The following is a 17,356-nucleotide window of genomic DNA, read 5'->3' as shown; positions in this document are numbered from 1 at the left end:
CCCGACACGGGACTCGATCCCAGGACCCCGGGATCATGACCTGAGCCAAAGGCAGACACTTAACCGACTGAGCCACCCAGGCACCTCTGCAAATTGAAATTTTTTTTAAATGTCTATGCCTTAAATTATCTGTTGTTTTATTAATGCTGCTCCATTACCAGGGCTTCCCCTTAACATCATTGCTATAGGTGGTATCCCTGTCAGGAAAAACAGCCTGGCGCCCGCGGAGGCTTTTGCTGGGAAGGAGGTGGTAGCTGCACTGTTTCTGGGGCCTCGCATGAGTGTGGAGTAGAGGGAAAAGACTTTGTTGGGAGTCCATTTCCAAGCTGGGAACCAGCACCAGAGACAGCAAATTCTGAGACGTCTCCCTTTCTCCCTGCTGCCCTCTGATAATCCTCCTTCCCTGCCCAGGACTGTCTTTTGGTTTGGTCCTTCTAAACTGCAATCCCTCTCCCTGGCTCTACCCTTTGTTTTTGTAGAAACAGTCTCAGATTAGAATATCCCCTCTACTGGAGCCTCCTGAGCATTCTAAGAGCAGGGACATATTTGCTCTTTACCTTTACTCCATCCCAAATAACTCTTAAAAAAAAAAAAAAAGCTTTATCGAGGTATAATTTACATACCATAATATCCACTCATTTTGAGTGTACAAGTCAAGATTTTTAGCACATTTACAGAATTGTGTAACCATCCAATTTTAACACACTTCCATCACTCCAAAAAGATCCTTTGTGCCCATTTGCACTCACTCCCTTTCCCACCCCTGGCCCCAGGAACCACTATCTACTTTCTGTCTCCAATATTTGCCTTTTCTGAACATTTCATATAAAAGGAATTTCACAACTGTGGTCTTTGTGTCTGGCTTCTTTCACTTAGCATAGTATTTTTGAGATTCACCTCTGTTATAGTATGTGTCATTCTTTTATATTGCTGGATAGTATTCCCTTGTACAAATGTAGCAATTTGTTTATCCATTCACCAATGTGGGCATTTGGGTTGTTTCCAGCATTTTGGGGGTGGGGAGGCTACTTCTGCTTTTCATCCCATATAACTCTCCTTTTTATTTCTGTATTGTATTGCTCAGTCTACCTCCCCCACATAATTTCTCCCCATGATCCCGTCTATCAAACAGGAAAGGGATTCAAATACTAGGTAACTCCCCAAAATAAATAAAAACAGGGAAACCTGACAAATGTCCATTATGCATACAACTTAATCCTGTATTAAAGTAAATGTGTTATCAACAAAACCAACTTACAAATAAGAAACATGCATATAGTGTTTTTTTTTTCCTTTAGGTTTGCTAAATTACATTTAGCCTTTAAGTGGAAATGATATTAAAATGAAGAAAAAGTGGACACAAGCTACAGATCACACTTGTCAGTACCTAGAGGCCCAAGTGCTGATAGATCAAAAGAGAAACAGAAACTGGGACTTGATACTGGGGCTTGCCAAAGGAATTTCTTTTTGCTACAAGCACGTAGTCTCATTTTGATTTCTATGGTTAATGATGATTCAGGAAGAAAACTCAAAAACTCATTTCTAGTTCTCAGAGGGTTCAGAAAATAATAATATGTATGTGTATTTATACACATACGGGCACATATACATGAGAGAGAGAGAGCAAATGTGCCTAAATGTTAATAACCAGTGAATCTGGATGAAGTATATATGAATTGCATAAGGTCTTGCATTTTTTTCTCTAAGTCTGCAATTTTTTCAAAATATAAAGTTAAAGTGCATTACCTCCAAAAACTGTGGAAAACTCAGCCTTCCCATCCTTCAGGCCAAACATTTGGTCTCTAGCTGGAGCACCAGGGGATCCTTCCCCAAGTCCATTTTAGTAGACTGGGGGAGAACCACATGACTGACGGGCCTTCGTTTCCCTAGTTGTCTTTTAAAGATCAGACTTTTGTGACGTTAAAGCCTTCTGGAACTCATTTAGCTGTCTGTCACGTGTCTTCGGGAGCCTGGAGCGTCCTAAGCTTTAAGCCATGATGTCAAGGAGTCTCTGTCTCTGGTCCTGAATGGATGTCCTCCACATACACCAGGTAGTCTCTAATTCACACCATGTCCATTTGCTCCAAGTAGTGCTCCAGAAGTTTCTCTACAAGCCCCTCGCCCCTGTTTTCCTCCTTAGAAGATGGCGTGACCTCTTTACCCCCACAAGGGGTACTTTTGGGGTGTGCGCATATTATTTCCCTGGCCATAGCACAAACTGAGAGTTATGGCAGTTGCTGGGACAAGGCACTGAGCCAATTACTGTTTCTGAAGTACCCTGACTTTCCAGAGGGAGAGGGAAGGCAGACAGACACAAAGAAACCCGGTGCCACAGACAGCCTTTCCAAAAATCAGGAGCTGTTTATTCCATCCGTTCTTATCAGGTGAGGTTGGGGCTTTGAGGAATTCTGAAGTGTCATCCCCTTACTTTCCAGAGACAAATTGGTGAAAGCAGAGCTAGTACCAGAACCCAAAGGTCGTACTCGCAGCCCAGCACATTCTCAGTGCCCAATACTAAGCATTTCTGGTTCAGCTACACTTCGAGCAGGACGCATCTTCACGGCAATCCCACAAACCCCTTTCCCTGAACAATTCTCCTCTGACTCCTCCAGAGCATCTTTCCACTGCCCACCATAAAGTGTCAAGACTAGCACTAGGATAATTTTTTTTTCCAAGAACTTCCTCGTTTTCCAACGTTAACATGTAACTTTTTTTAAAACGCCTTAAATGCCTTCCACATAGAAATTGTTTTTCTTTTATTCCTCTTGTCTCAGTAAACCTTCTAGGAGTTCTCGCTGCAAAGCAGCCTAACTCATCACTTGTTTTGCCTTCATCATCATCACCACCTGTTGAAATCGTATTCCACATAGTCTAAGTCAGAGTCTAAAATCACTTCTAAAAAACTCACAATAGTTGGATACACTAGACTAAACCTGTCTGTGATTAGATTTTTACATAGGTCTTCTTTGCAGTTTTCGTTTTCCTTATCCAGCTCTGTGCGCTTGACCTCAGGTGGCGGCTGGTGGGTAGGCTGGGTCAAGGGAGGAGCTCCTCAGTGCAGGCGGAAAAGCAGCACTCGTTCTTGCTTTAAAACAGGGCAGTCCCCCCCACTTCCCGCCCAACCCGCAACATCCACAACCGCCAGGAACTTGTTGGAAATGCACATTCTTGGGCCTTACTCCTGACCCACTGGATCAGGTATGCAGGTGATTCTGGGGCAGGCTGGAGTGCACAAGTCACTTCTCAGCCACAGTGTTTGCTGATTTACAGACTGCAGTCAAGATTTTAGAAACAGCTGGTTGAAAATAATTGCCTGACTGGCTCATGACCCCCCAGGAATACATCCCACTTACACGTATGTTGTCCTCATTTATCATTTATGAGTATATGGGGTTTTAGCGCCACAGGGCTGGCAATGTGACACAAAGCTTGCTAATGAGCAGCACCCAAGCGTCCCCACTGCCTGCCGTTCAGTGCAGCGGTGATGTCTCGCATGCAACAGAGCAGAGGTGAGCAATCAACCTTCTTCCACATTCGGCTCTCAGGAAACAAACAAGGGGGAGGGCCCAGAGGTGTCACTGGACACTCATGACAGTGTATTTATTTCCTAAGCTAAAGAGCTGAGGCAGAAAGACAAAAAGAAGCAGACTTCTGTAAGGACAAGCTGTGTGGGAAAGGTGATGCTGGCAACCGCCTTTGCAGGCTCCAACTCCAGCACCATGAACATGTCGGCTCATCTCCACTTTGCCGGAGGGTACCTGCCCTCTGACTCTAAGGACTGGAGGACCATCGTCCCAGCTCTCTTGGTGGCCGTCTGCCTGGTGGGCTTCTTGGGGAACGTTTGCGTGATGAGCGTCCTCCTTCACAGCGCCTGGAAAGGAAAGCCGTCCATGATCCACTCCCTGATTCTGAATCTCAGCCTGGCCGATCTCTCTCTCCTGCTCTTTTCTGCACCTGTCCGAGCTACAGCATACTTCAAAAGTGTTTGGGACCTCGGCTGGTTTGTCTGCAAGTCCTCTGACTGGTTCATCCACACGTGCATGGCAGCCAAGAGCCTGACGATCGTTGCAGTGGCCAAAGTATGCTTCATGTATGCAAGTGACCCAGCCAAGCAAGTAAGTATCCACAACTGCACCATCTGGTCAGTGCTGGTGGCCATCTGGGCTGTCGCTAGCCTGCTACCCCTACCCGAGTGGTTCTTTAGCACCACCAGGCTTCATGCGGGTGTGGAAATGTGCCTCATGGACGTACCCCCTGTGGCCGAAGAGTTCATGGCCATGTTTGGTAAGCTCTACCCTCTCCTGGCATTTTGCCTTCCATCACTCCTTGCCAGTTTTTATTTCTGGAGAGCTTATGGCCAGTGTAAAAAACGAGGAACTAAGACTCAAAATCTTAGAAACCAGATGCGCTCCAAGCAACTCACAGTGATGTTGCTGAGCATTGCTGTCACCTCGGCTGTCCTCTGGCTCCCTGAATGGGTAGCCTGGCTGTGGATATGGCACATGAAGGCCGGAGGCCCGGCCCCACCACAAGGTTTTATAGCCCTGTCTCAAGTCCTCATGTTTTCCATCTCTTCGGCAAATCCTCTCATTTTTCTAGTGATGTCAGAGGAGTTCAAGGAAGACTTGAAAGGCTTATGGAAATGGATGATAACCAAAAAGCAACCGACTGCCTCAGAGTCTCAGAAAACACCAGCTGGTGACTCAGAGGTCCCTCCCGACAATGACCCATCTCCCGAGTCCCCAACATCCATCCCAGAAAAAGAGAAAACCGGCTCTCCCTCCTCTGGCATAGAGAGAAGTGAGAAGGCACAGATCCCCATCCTCCCTGATGTAGAGCAGTTTTGGCATGAGAGGGACACGGTCCCTTGTGTGCAAGACAATGACCCTATTCCCTGGGAACATGAAGATCAGGAGACGGGAGATTGTGACAAATAGATTGTTTCAAAGCAAAACAAATTGTGATTATTGTATTGACTTGTCCTGCTGCTTGTCCACACTACAGCCTTTACCATATACAACACAATACAATTACTAACGCTAGGAATTACAAAAATGCTTCCCAGTATGCATTTTCAAAATGTGCAATTTGGTAAGTAGAACACCATGGTAGGGATAATGATTGCATTTCAGAATTATATCCTGGCTATCCAAAGAGTTAAACTAAGTGTTGTGTGAAGAAGATGCTTCCGGCACACACACTAGAAATTCCAGATATTTTGTCCCTTGTTCACAATCGGTTTTACTGGGTACTCCTTAGGTCCACCCTGTCTGTACTGGGTGGAGCAGAGCCCATCTTTGCCAAAAGCTGAACTCCTTTCCTTTTACTTTCTTCCTGAACCTGCTAGCCTTAACGTTCCTTATCAAACTTTCATATAACCAAAACTCAAAAACTACTTCCACTTAAGAGATTTTAAAAACATTAATGAATGTTAAGGAGTTACCTTCATTTGCTTAATCCATGTAGAATTTCCATGACTGAAGGTTACAAAATAAGGAAGGACCACCACCTTAATTAATGGGGACTGATTTCAAACCATGGCTTATTTTTGCCTAAGTTTAAGTAAATCCACACTTCGCCTTATCCTAAACAACCTGCTTCACTTGTCTTTGTAAAGCCACCTGTCTTCAGTTTCTAAGTCTGAGGATTTTAGCAGCTTAGCATGACATTCTAAATTCTGATATGGAGAGACAACTTTTAAAACTGCCCTTCTTTCTCTTCCCAATTACCTGTTCCTCCCAATATCTCCTTTCAGTCAAGATAAATAGAAGCTACAGTTAATGATAAAGGTAGTAATTGCTGAAGGCAACCCTCAAGTATGAAGGAATAGGGATGGTCATCTTTCTTGTTAAATGGTACTAAATGTCTCCTGAACACTGAACTTGAACCCTGCCCAAATACCTAAGGGTCTTTGTTATAAAGATGATCAAGAGTAACAGGAAAAGTGTATATTATTAAAAAAAAAGAAAATTAGTAAGAAAAGAAAAACTCCATGGACAACAAGACAGAATTTGGCTAAGAACAGAAAACAGCACAAGGGCGATGCAGAAAGAAAAGCAGTGCTATTAAATTTTGTGTTCCCAAACATACTACCAGTATAATTCGAGTAAAAGGCAATTAACTATTCATTTTACAGCAAGGTAAAGTATACCCAATAAACATAATGATTATGATACATTTCTTTTCCTGTTGGCTATAAGGACACTTATCCCCAATTCTTGATTACTTTGTAATGGAACTCTGGGGTATTTGCACTGAGGGTTTCCCTCAGAAAAAAACTGCCTTTAGGCCAAGCCATGGAGAACTTAAAATACAAAAATATGCCATGGATGGAACTTTTATCTTTAAAACAACGTTCAGTCTGTGGGTTTTTTGGTTTGTCTTTTGTCTTTACAAATGATTGTGGTTTGCTTTTTCAACACAGAAGATAGGGCTGTTTTCATTTTACTTAGTTCATTACAAATTTTATTTTAAGGCTCACAAGATCACAAAGTACAATTTAACCCAAATATCCAAATATTGTTTTGTGAGACAATAGTTATACAAAGGGAGTACCTTTAAAATTGTCTGTGATGAACTATTTGATTTCAAGACTGTTCATTATATATAGTAAATGTTGGATGTAAGCTTCCAGTGTTTGACATTTTAACTTGTAAACAAATAAAAACAATTGCTTTATTTCAGATAGTTTTGGAGACCTAAAAAGCTGTCTTTGTCTTGAATGCTCCTTTCGAAATCATCATTTGGCACAATGGGGCTTTACGGGGAGGTCAGACCTTAACACTGATATAGGTCTCAGGGTAAACTGAATCAAGTATTTTTAAGGAGTTTGCTGGTAAGCGCCAAGTCAAGATGGACATTTTGAGACAGTGTAATTACAATGACCTTTTCATTAAGAACCTAATACACAGTCCTGACTTGATCTTTTAAAGAAATCTGCATAGTAAAGTTTGATTTGCACCTTAAATGAACAATCAATCCCAAATACAACGGAAGTAGGAAATTAGAATAGGTATCACCAAACCATTTTTTTTTCCACACTTTGCAACTGTGAAAAACAGAAAGTAGTGAGTGGGCAAACAATACTATGTGGAATTTAGAAAAATAAAACATTCTAGAAAGTTCACTTTTGTAGGTTATATTCCTATAATAGTTGTGTTCCTTTTGGCAAACATTGCAGTTTCATTCCTCACAGAACTTAAAAGCCACTCAGTGGAATTATAAAAATGACCTTCGAAAAAAGGGAGAAAAATATCTTAATTTTCAGTTGTAGAGGTTAAGACCTTAGGTAATTTGTTTCCTATACATAATTTCTGTGGCACTTAATATGCTTAAGCTAAGTACTAAGTAACATAAGTGTGAATGAGTCTGTGTATGCACGTGATGTGTGTCTGTGTGCACATGACATACAAATACAGATCTATTGGTTCTTCCTCATTTTCTGTTTTGTTGCAATCACAGCTGGTGTGAGATAACAGGGAAAACAAATTATCCAGTTTAACATATTTTTCTTAAGCATTTATGCGGTACTCTGAAATGAGAAATCTATGAAGGAAGGAGACAGAGAGAGGAGTCTTTAAACTGGGGAGGTACAGCTAGAAAGAGCAAGTGGGGGTCAAAGGTGGGTATCATGGTATGATATGCAGGACCCACTGAAAGGATGCCAAGAAGGCATCAATCAGCCACATGTAACATAAAAAGACAAAAACAAGAGAATAACAAATCCGCATCTTCTTGCTACGAAGCAATAAGATATTGCTGAGAGACTGAGCACCAAAGTGGTTCTTTACATTCCTTCCCTTTTATACTGCAAATAACTTATTATATTCAAACCTTTAAAAACTACGTGATATTTAAGATGTAAAGTCAACTTTCTTTGTGCCAAATTACATTTGCTACTGCTTTTAAGAACAGGTTTAAAAGAAGTTTTTTTAAAAAATTCTTTAACAATAATCATATACAATCCACATATATAAAAAGGGTTGGTTTATTGTAGTTCAAATACATAAACTGAACATTCAAACATCTTAAAATTAAACTTTAGAAACAAAAGTTTAACATTCAAACAGGAGTATAGTTTACAGGGAACACCCAAGAAAGGTAATTTGTTGTCTAATCCAGAATATTGATAAAGATCACTTAATGGTAAATAAAATGTGTTTAACCAGCAGTCCTATTCTGGCCAATATGTTAGTTATGACCATGGTTCCATACCTGAGAAGACATTACTAAATAAATCTTCTCTTAGGCTAAACAACAAGACTTGGCCTCTAATTCTGAGGGGATAATCAAAGCACATAAGTGAACAAACAAAACTAAAGTGTTCTTTAGAGACAAAGGTAAAAGTATGTCCATTATAATAATCTTAGCCTCTGGAAGATAAGAATTCAATTTTCAGTGTTTTCTCTTTTACCCGCTTTAAAAAACAAAATCAAAACAGAACAACCCCCAACTTAGGTTTTCTTGGAGTATGTGGTATTTGCATCCTGCAAGTTCAAACCACAAATGCTCTTACGTCTTGCATGTTTAACACTGCTAGAAAGAACGTCACCAAAAGTCACTGACTTCCACACCTCATAAAAGGATGATTTTTAGCTTCGAGATTTTAGATTTACTAGAGACAGCCTATATTTGAGTATGTATGTCAGTCATGCCACACAAGAAAAGCATAAATTATTTCCAAAGTGTTCTCTGTTCAGAAACGGTTCACGAATGCTTCTCCTTCTGTTCGTCAGATGGTTCTGCAATAGTTTGACTAATGCACATACATGTAAAAACCTGAAAATTGGCTCATGCAAGCGTTTTGAATGAAGATCCCCCTGTGGAAGAGTACTGAGAATTATTTTGTTGATCGTCTCGTGGGCTCTGATGCTGTGGGAGGCGGGGGTGGACCCCGGCGGTCCAGGTCATCCACATATGCCACAATCAGTTTACGCCTCTCCTCGGGCACACAGTCTAGTACTAGATACCGTTTGTCGTTCTGCAAGATTTTTTCTACATCTTTCAGGTGCTGATCAGATTCCTGGATTAGCTTTTTGGATCTGAAATAAGAAAAGAAGTCCAAGAATTACTGACTGCTGTTCCTAGGTCTTTCAGAAATGAGCTGGAAATGTCCATCTAGTTCCTAATCGTGTTTCCATTTTATTTATTTATTTTTTTAAGAAAAATTTCACTGCAGTGGTCACCTTTGTAAGTCGCCTCAGCAAAGACTCCAAGGAGTGAAAGGGCCTCAGAAGCTGAATTACCCTCCCACCCCTACTGGTGGTCCCTCCAGATCAGGGCTGAGGGTGGGTGGGTAAATCTTGCCCGTGCTGTACCTGTTCTGTGGATGAACAGAGGACTTCAGTCTGCGGGGCTGCCAATCCCAGCATCTCTCACAAGCTTTCACTTTCACATCTTTCACTAAATTAACTATAAAAATGTAGAAAGAAGTCTTACTTCACATCTAATTTAAAAGCCCAAGCTGATGCAAAACATTAAGGATCCTGACCAAAAAAATCCAATGACAAAATACCTAAAAACCACACCCTCAGCACTATCTATCCTCCCGTGCACATACCCTTCATTAAGATGTTTCCAATTTTTCTCTTAAAGGAAGAAAAGCTGGAGCATGAAACAAAACTGTTTCCTGTGCACTGACTGCTAAGCAACGTTAACTTGTTTTCCTGATGGTAAACTGTTGGGAATGTGGAACTACCGGGCATGTTACAGAGAAATCTTGTTTCAAAACTCTGACTTTATCATTTAAAATTTTTAAAGTATCCAGCAAACTGCTATCATCTGGAAAAAAAAAAAGTTTTTGCTGAGCTTAAATAAGATGATTTCAAGCTTTCAAACTATTCCACAACAATGAATAGTCTTCACAGGAAGCAAAGATAATGGATAGTGAAGGATTATTTTAAAAGTCTCTTCACGAATACAATTCTTAAATAGTTAGGGGTATTCCTAAAAAAGCAGTGAAGTAAAAACAAAAGTGTGTTTAAAAAACTGGATGGGTGGGTAACACAAAATAAGAATTGACATCTGGGCCCTTTCTTTAAAAAAAAAAAAAAAAAAGGTAACGTAGATATGGGCTGTATTTGGCCTTTGATAAAAGTTGGCTTCTTCTTATTCCTAAAAATTAATAATGTCAACATGTGTGTGAATGCAAAGAATGCTTTGACCATTAGAGTAAGAACTAGTAAAGACAATGACTGCTGATATGAAACATTTCATTGCACACACCTATAGGTTATAAATTTGGTCTCTTTCAAAAGCGTCCTGAAGTCAGCTTTGGCTGTGATGTATTTGTCTCTGATGTATTCCTCAAATTCTCTTTGTTTTTTCTGCAAAAAGACAGTAAGATTAGGAGGGAAAAAAAAAGTCCAAATTAGAATCAATTATTTATTAAACCAGTTCTTTGTAAGTCACATTATAAATAATTCAAAAGAAAAAGGCACTAAAGTGCATTTTTGTTCATGTAACATTTCCTAAAATGCAAGACGCACAATGTACATTTTTAAGGCCGAAAGAAACCAAGAACAAGGTCCCATACACTGTATTAGTAGTAGCTAAGACTCGAGGGGCTTGCTAGGTGCGACACTGCTGAGGGTTTGATGAGGCTATCTCCTTTCATGTTCCTAACAACCTCAAGTGGTAGACACTCTTAAAAATAAGAAATTAAGGGGTAAACGTACCTTTCCTACAGACTGTATTTATCTCTTCCAGCACAAAGACAATAATGTGGTATGACTTTGGGAGAACCCCAACTAACAGTCATAACTTTACTAAGTGATACTGAGCATTTAGCTCTTCTAGTAAGGGAACAGGAATGATGCGTATAAACTCTTTGCACAAAAAAGTAAATAAAATTAAATAAAATTTAAAAAGACCTTATTATTGTCAACTGTAAACAATCAGTGAAGTTAGAAACTGAGACTGGACCTGTCGGCTATCAGTCTACTACTCTTTCCCAGCCGTGTGTACTTTGTGGACCGCACATCTATAACCCAACTTATTAAAGTAAATCTATGGGGGCTGTGCACTCTAGACTCGGAGAAACCAACCAGACAAGGAGAATGAGGGGGACAGGGAACAAATGAAAGGCAAAGGGCTAAAATAAGACAGCAGTCAGCTACGCTTCCCTTGGCCTCATTCACTATTTCAGAAGCCAGCTGACTTCGCTTCCGACACAGGAGGCAGAGTGCGCCAGAACGAAGCTCGGCTTCTAAAACTTCACTCGTCTGGCGTTCCTCTACTCCAGTCTCTGGAGCATACAGGAACAAGAGGTGGTGTTACGGCGTTCCGTCAGCATGGCTCAGGGGCTCGGACAGTCTGGTACCAGCATTAATGTTATCTACCTAGTGGGACCTGACTATACAATGAATAAAAACTACAGCTTCATTAAAGTGCTAACATCCCCAAACACAGGCTTGACCCCAAGGATTAAATTTTTAAGTTTATCCTGTGCTTTCTTGTTTATGTATCATGCAAGACAGAAAATATGAATTTAAACTTCAGATTTGTTTCTCATACACTTAAAAGTTATTCACTTAAAACCATCAATTTCACTTTGGTCAAGATCCTAGAGGTACTGATTGAAACCCAATTAATATTTATAAACTGACAGTAGCAAATCTCAGACAAAATCCTCTTACCCTGTCACTGGAGGAGAACTTAATGCACCGAGGATCTTCCTTAATGATTTTTTTTACTTCTTTCCATGTGGATGTTAAGGTAATCTTTGAAAGGCAAGTGAATAAAAAACATAAATACAACTCACTTTTATTGAGAGGGTCAAACGGCAGCACATATGGTACGTGGTATCACACACTGACCTGCCATCTCTTGTAATGCCCAAAAGTAATTGGACAGGGAAGGAGCTTTAATGCAATTTCTTTCTGGCTTGCCACAAGTTATTTTCATGGCCACATTTCAATGTGGCCTGAGACTATCACCTGCAAACCCTGTGTCTCCATAGGTAACACCATAACTTCTAAAGAAACCATCACCAAAAAGAGATTACATAATCAGGAGAAAACCTGAACAGAGGGTACACACTGCCAAAGGAGCGGGCCATGGTGCCAAACTGAAAATGGAGCAAAAGATGGAATCTATTAAATATCTCATCAGGAGGGATCAATGATTACACAGCTAGGGACATTATGAACTACCACAGGAGCAGAAACAAATGTTGAAACTGCAGAAGGAAGTAATTTCTACATAGTTAAGGATGCCACGAACATTTTACTTTAAAAAGGAAAAATAAAATCAAAGAAGAAAGTGTCATAAAACTCATGAATTCTGGTAACGGATCTAAAGACCATGACGCTAATAATCACATCAATGTTTTACTTTTGGAATTATTCATGAAAGCCCATCTAGATTAAAACAGGGAAAATAAGGGACTTACTGCAGAAGTTTCATCCAGAAGTTGCCTAAAGTGCTCCCTCTTCTTTTTGGTAAGTGCTTCAATGTGTTCATTAAAAAGCTTCTCTTTCTCCTCTCTTTCCAACAAGGATCCAGATTCCCAACGGTGATCTTTCCGCAGAGTCCTCCGAGTATCAGACCATGACACATCTGAAGAACGTACCTAAAAACGTACCAAAAAATTGTATCACCAGAGACTTATCTTCTCATATTTCAACAATAAAAGGCTTATTTACTTAATTTAGGAATGATACATTTAATAATAAAAGAAACTTCTGCTGATTCCACCTTAAGCAGTCACTGAAAATCTTTTTTAAAGCCAGAAAGCCCACTGCTCAGAGCTTCCCTAAACTGTCAAGTGATTTAGAGGTGGAGAAGGATGAAGAGAAGAACTTCTATTTAACATCTTACCAACTTTCAGTAGGAGAAATGGATACAAACAGAGCAGGAAATACCTTACTGTAGTACTAAAGAGGTCACAGGAAAAAAACAACAACAACAAATCCTGAGCTCCAATGTGTACTTATCAACCACATACGGGAAGTGACACTTCCAAGTATAAGCAAGAATTAACATGGCTATCGAGAGAAGACATGGTGGATCAGGCTGGCTCAACAACCAGCAGAAAGGTACGCTTCATGGCTTCAAATGGCATCACCAGTTATTACTAGTCACACTGCTGCCAATGCTAAAGAAATATGGGAGGCTGAAAAGACAGGTAAGAAAAAAGAAAAACACGAAAACATTTATTTAACCAACATTTATCAAGCATCTATAAACGTGTCAGCTGAACACGGAGCTTGATACTGGAAAAACAAATAAGACACTATCCCTTCCTTCAAAGGACTCACTTTTTTAAGGGAAAAGAGGCGTATAAGCAAGTAACTGCAACTGCATGTAGTAAGGGCTGCAGCGGTGTATGCTGAACACAGGGTGGCCAAGGGGAACAGGAAAAACAAATCCGCCTTAGATGGGTCAAGATCAACCTCACAAAAGAGATCTGAGTGTGATCTTGAACAATGAGTTTTCTAACTGCAGCGGGAAGCATCCTACCTGGAGGGACTGGCCTGAGCAATAACAGGATTCATTAATATAAGTGTGGTTCGTTAGAGGTTAAGTTCAGAAAGGCTGGAGCATAGGGGGCAACAGAGGAAACCAAAGAGGGTAACATAATATGAAGGTGAATATGAATAATATGGGGGAGTCAAGAAATGAACAGCCTTATATATTATGCTAAGTAGACAGAGTTTTAAATGTAGGCGACCACTAGAAGCACAGAGAACCTTCTCCGCAAGCCACAGGGAAAGTGACAAAATCATTTGGTTTTTATGATGACTTCTATGACGGCGGTAACGGGGGAAGTAAAAGCAGGGAGAACAATCAGGGAACGACTCTAACTGTCCAGAGAACAAAAAGAGGAAAACGAAAACAGATCATCAGAAGAAAGGGAAGAAATCAGAAGACGTGACAGTAGTAATGAAAAGGGCCCTTACAAAAGAAGAGAAGAGAAACAGGAGAGACGGTGACAGGGAGAAGGGATGAAACAAGTAGAACACCAGAACGGCCTTGGGCACTCACTGTACAGAGAAAACCCTACACACCTCAACAACCCTGGGTGATACAGAAGGGTTTGTCAAGAAAATTCCAGGGTATCTCCTGAGGTCAGTACACCTCCAGTCCTAGATCTCACACCATCTACATGTACAATAATTCATCATCACAGTGATGACCCTAAATCATCAAGAAAAAGGTTTAATTACGTTCAGCACATTTTGTTTATTACTACGGCATGTCAGTGTGCGATAATTTACGATGACTTCCATCAAGAATAAAGAAGTTATCTTTGGGACTAAAAGATTACAAATTTTTATATATACAAAATATCTAACCTCTGAAAATGTTAAATAACTAGGGTTTTCCTATTCTAATGGTGCTAATGCCAAGAACTCCATTTTAAAACACCTTATAGAACAACTTACCAAATTATATCTCAGAGTCAATTTAAATATGAAAATTTTCACTAACGAGGTAATGTAATAGATCTCCATGTCCAGTACTATAAAGGGGTGAGGGGGAAAGCAAGAATAATATATACCATGTCAGACAAAAGAGCCTTGAAATTCTGGATAGCTTCTTCTCGTTTGTGTTGCTCTCTCTCTCGATCTATTTCTTTTGTTTGTTCTGAACGAGCCTTTTGAACCTCTCTTTCTCGTTCTCGAAGGCTTGCCTCAATGCGGGCTTGCCTTTCAAGTTCCTTTTCTTTTTCTGAGTCTAAATTCTGTAAAAGTAAAATTACAGGATCAAAATCGGTTTCCACAGAATAACTAGTTTGCCAAAAAGAAAATTTCAAACCTGGTTTTCACCAAGAAAATTCCTAAACGCTATACCTCGTTTCCATACCAACTACTAGAGATCTTATATTAAGAATACCAACAAGAAAAATTCCAAATCCCAACCAGGAGTGAATACCTTTATAATATAGCAATTAAGAATTTTATTATTCCATGCTTTCAGTACAAGTAAACACAATGGTTACCTTGGCTATTTTTTCAATATACTGTTTGAAAAGGTCTTCTCTCATCGATGAACTGTCCACTGCTTTGTAACGTGGATCACTTTCTACTTTGTCTTTCACTTTGCTCCATCGAGACTGACTGTCCAAGTGATGATTTGATAACAATTCAAAGAAATCCGATTTAATCTGTATTTCAAAACATGTAGTGGGATGGGGGGGAAATGTGCCATGAGAAATTCCTCCTATGCAAACGTCTGTAACCAGAAAAAACTATTCACTTACCTTGAAGATGGGAATAGTAATAACTTTTAAATGCATTTATTTAGAGTGGAATAATTTTTAGAATTGCTCTTTTAGGAAAAATATAAAGAACAACACATATATAAGCTCTCATTTAAAATCTACCAAGTTCAAGATAAATCATTTTCTCCAGTGAAATTATTCAAATGCAGAAAAAAATCTTAGGTTGTTTTTAACATTTGCATTTCAGAACTGCCATTTTTTTATAAGAAATAAGAACTCACATTTATTTTTAGGTAATATTCAGGCTTATGAACTGACAGTAAACGATGCATTAACATCAAGACACTAAGAATGACTTATTTTAAAAAGTACGAGTAACATTTTTTGTTACGCAAAGGGGAATTTAGAGCTGAGCACAAATAAAGTCTCATTCATTCGAAACTTGAAACTATACTGAAATGTCTAAAAACAGGTAAAAAACGGTAAATTTTTGTATTTTAGTTTAAAAAAAGCAATGTTTGTACCCTTACATATAAATTACAGAATTTCTATGGTCATAATCAAAGCATTACATAAACTGTATTTAGATTTTTTGTATTTAGCCATTAAATATGTATGCCTTTACCATTATACAACCAATCAAGTACCAAGTTAGTAACATTATACCAAGGGTATGAAATGGTATTAATCCTTTAGTGTCAACATATACAATACTTAGAATCCCTCTCCCAACTGCAATTCTCATTTTTTTAAATAGGGAAGAAAGGGATAAACAAGGCATTTATTTTTATGCACCTTTGAGGACCTGTTTTAAAATTTAGTCTCATTTAAATTATCTTGTACTCCTACCAGGGGAGATACCTGAGGTAGCAGTCAATTCAAAAGAGGATTCTGGCCATGTCAAGAACCTCTTCCCCCCCATAGGGGTTAAACATGTTGGCTTCCCACCTGACCAGGAGAAGGAGAAATTAGGAATGGAATCATTCCTTCTGCCTATTCCAACCCTCACTTGAGAGGATTAAAAGGGAGGATGATGTCCTTTCTGGAAAACATGGTAAGGTTGTAAAAAAGAGTTTCCCCTATTAAGAGATTTTTTTTAAAAAGACAAGAGCTAACCAACTGTGGATTTCTTTACTACTGAACTTAGCTCTTGCCTTTGTTTGGAACAGTAAGAAATACTCATAAACCCAGTATTTCTAGACAGTAAAAAAGAAACTAGTTGATAGAGTGATTTTACAATTTTTCTGTTCATCTTGTCTACTTTGTATCTGACATGATGAACACCCAATTCCTAGATGCATATAACTACAAAGCAAAATTGACAAAATTTGTATTAAATAAAGCATGCAAGCTCTATCAAATAGGAATCTTTCCAAGCCATAGGAATTTATATTGATTTAAGACAATTTTCACATATTAGACACGAAACCTATAAAGTAAGGATTATCACACAGGTTTTAAAAAATGTGTGATGTATAAACAAAGTGAACTTTAAATGAAGTTAAACTTCCTTTCACTGTGCATACTACCGTGACAGGCTATTACATGGCTTACCAAAGCTGCTATTTGTATGGGAATTATTTAACAACTGAGTAAATGTCAAAAAAAAAAAAAAGTAAGTTACCACTAGCAGCAATTTAAGGCCCTGTATCCCCTATTTTCTTCTGTCTCCAAAAGGAAGTACCTTACCATCTAGGCTGTTCAGTTTAATAGGGAAAAATAGTCTCCCTAGCCTAATAATGTACTGTAACAAAAATATTTAATTTGTTCAAAATGAAATTTAAGGGAGGGCAGAGAGAAAAATGCCAACTTTATGAGAGGATTAACTCTATTATATGCAACCTCAAATGTGTTGTTCCAAAAGGTATGTTACTTGAGCCAGAATTTTATAAAAACTGGTTATAATAAAAAATTGTAATAAAATAAAACAAAAACTTGAGGGTAGCTATTTTGGCAAGCAAAACAGCCCAGTAAAATAAGCAGAGTTTTGGGGCACCAGGGTGGCTCAGTCATTGGGCGTCTGCCTTCGGCTCAGGTCATGATCCCAGGGGTCCTGGGATCGAGCCCCACATCGGGCTCCCTGCTCAGCGGGAAGCCTGCTTCTCCCTCTCCCATTCCCCCTGCTTGTGTTCCTGCTCTCACTATCTCTGTCAAATAAATAAATAAAATCTTTAAAAAAAAAAAAAGCAG

General features: G+C 39.4%; 2 protein-coding genes across 5 annotated transcripts in view; one reads left to right on the top strand and one right to left on the bottom strand.

Annotated features, from left to right (window-relative positions):
• Positions 1–3,680: 3,680 nt before the first annotated feature.
• GPR151 (G protein-coupled receptor 151) lies at positions 3,681–4,937 on the top strand. Its single transcript, XM_027604358.1, has one exon. The coding sequence runs from the start codon at positions 3,681–3,683 to the stop codon at positions 4,935–4,937; it is 1,257 nt and encodes a 418-aa protein (XP_027460159.1).
• A 1,520-nt stretch (positions 4,938–6,457) lies between these two features.
• Positions 6,458–17,356, bottom strand: part of TCERG1 (transcription elongation regulator 1) — a 61,860-nt gene continuing 50,961 nt past the window's right edge. For 2 of the 4 annotated variants that reach the window (XM_035727598.1, XM_027605046.2), the window contains 6 exons: positions 14,945–15,109; positions 14,504–14,686; positions 12,392–12,571; positions 11,637–11,720; positions 10,225–10,325; positions 6,458–9,041 (listed from right to left, as the gene is read on the bottom strand). In XM_035727598.1, the coding sequence (XP_035583491.1) occupies positions 8,840–9,041; positions 10,225–10,325; positions 11,637–11,720; positions 12,392–12,571; positions 14,504–14,686; positions 14,945–15,109 (915 nt within the window). In that variant the 3' untranslated portion in view covers positions 6,458–8,839. Of the gene's footprint in view, positions 9,042–9,317; positions 9,412–10,224; positions 10,326–11,636; positions 11,721–12,391; positions 12,572–14,503; positions 14,687–14,944; positions 15,110–17,356 lie in introns of all 4 variants that reach the window. The other 2 variants (XR_003521988.2, XM_027605047.1) reach the window with 2 other exon arrangements.

Source organism: Zalophus californianus, chromosome 5 (genome assembly GCF_009762305.2).
Source record: "Zalophus californianus isolate mZalCal1 chromosome 5, mZalCal1.pri.v2, whole genome shotgun sequence".
Taxonomy (NCBI): domain Eukaryota; kingdom Metazoa; phylum Chordata; class Mammalia; order Carnivora; family Otariidae; genus Zalophus; species Zalophus californianus.
This window is presented reverse-complemented; position numbering and strand designations above follow the sequence as displayed.

Excerpts from the sequence above, each read along its gene's own strand:
- GPR151 (XM_027604358.1), top strand. The coding sequence starts at position 3,681 with ATGCTGGCAACCGCCTTTGCAGGCTCCAACTCCAGCACCATGAACATG.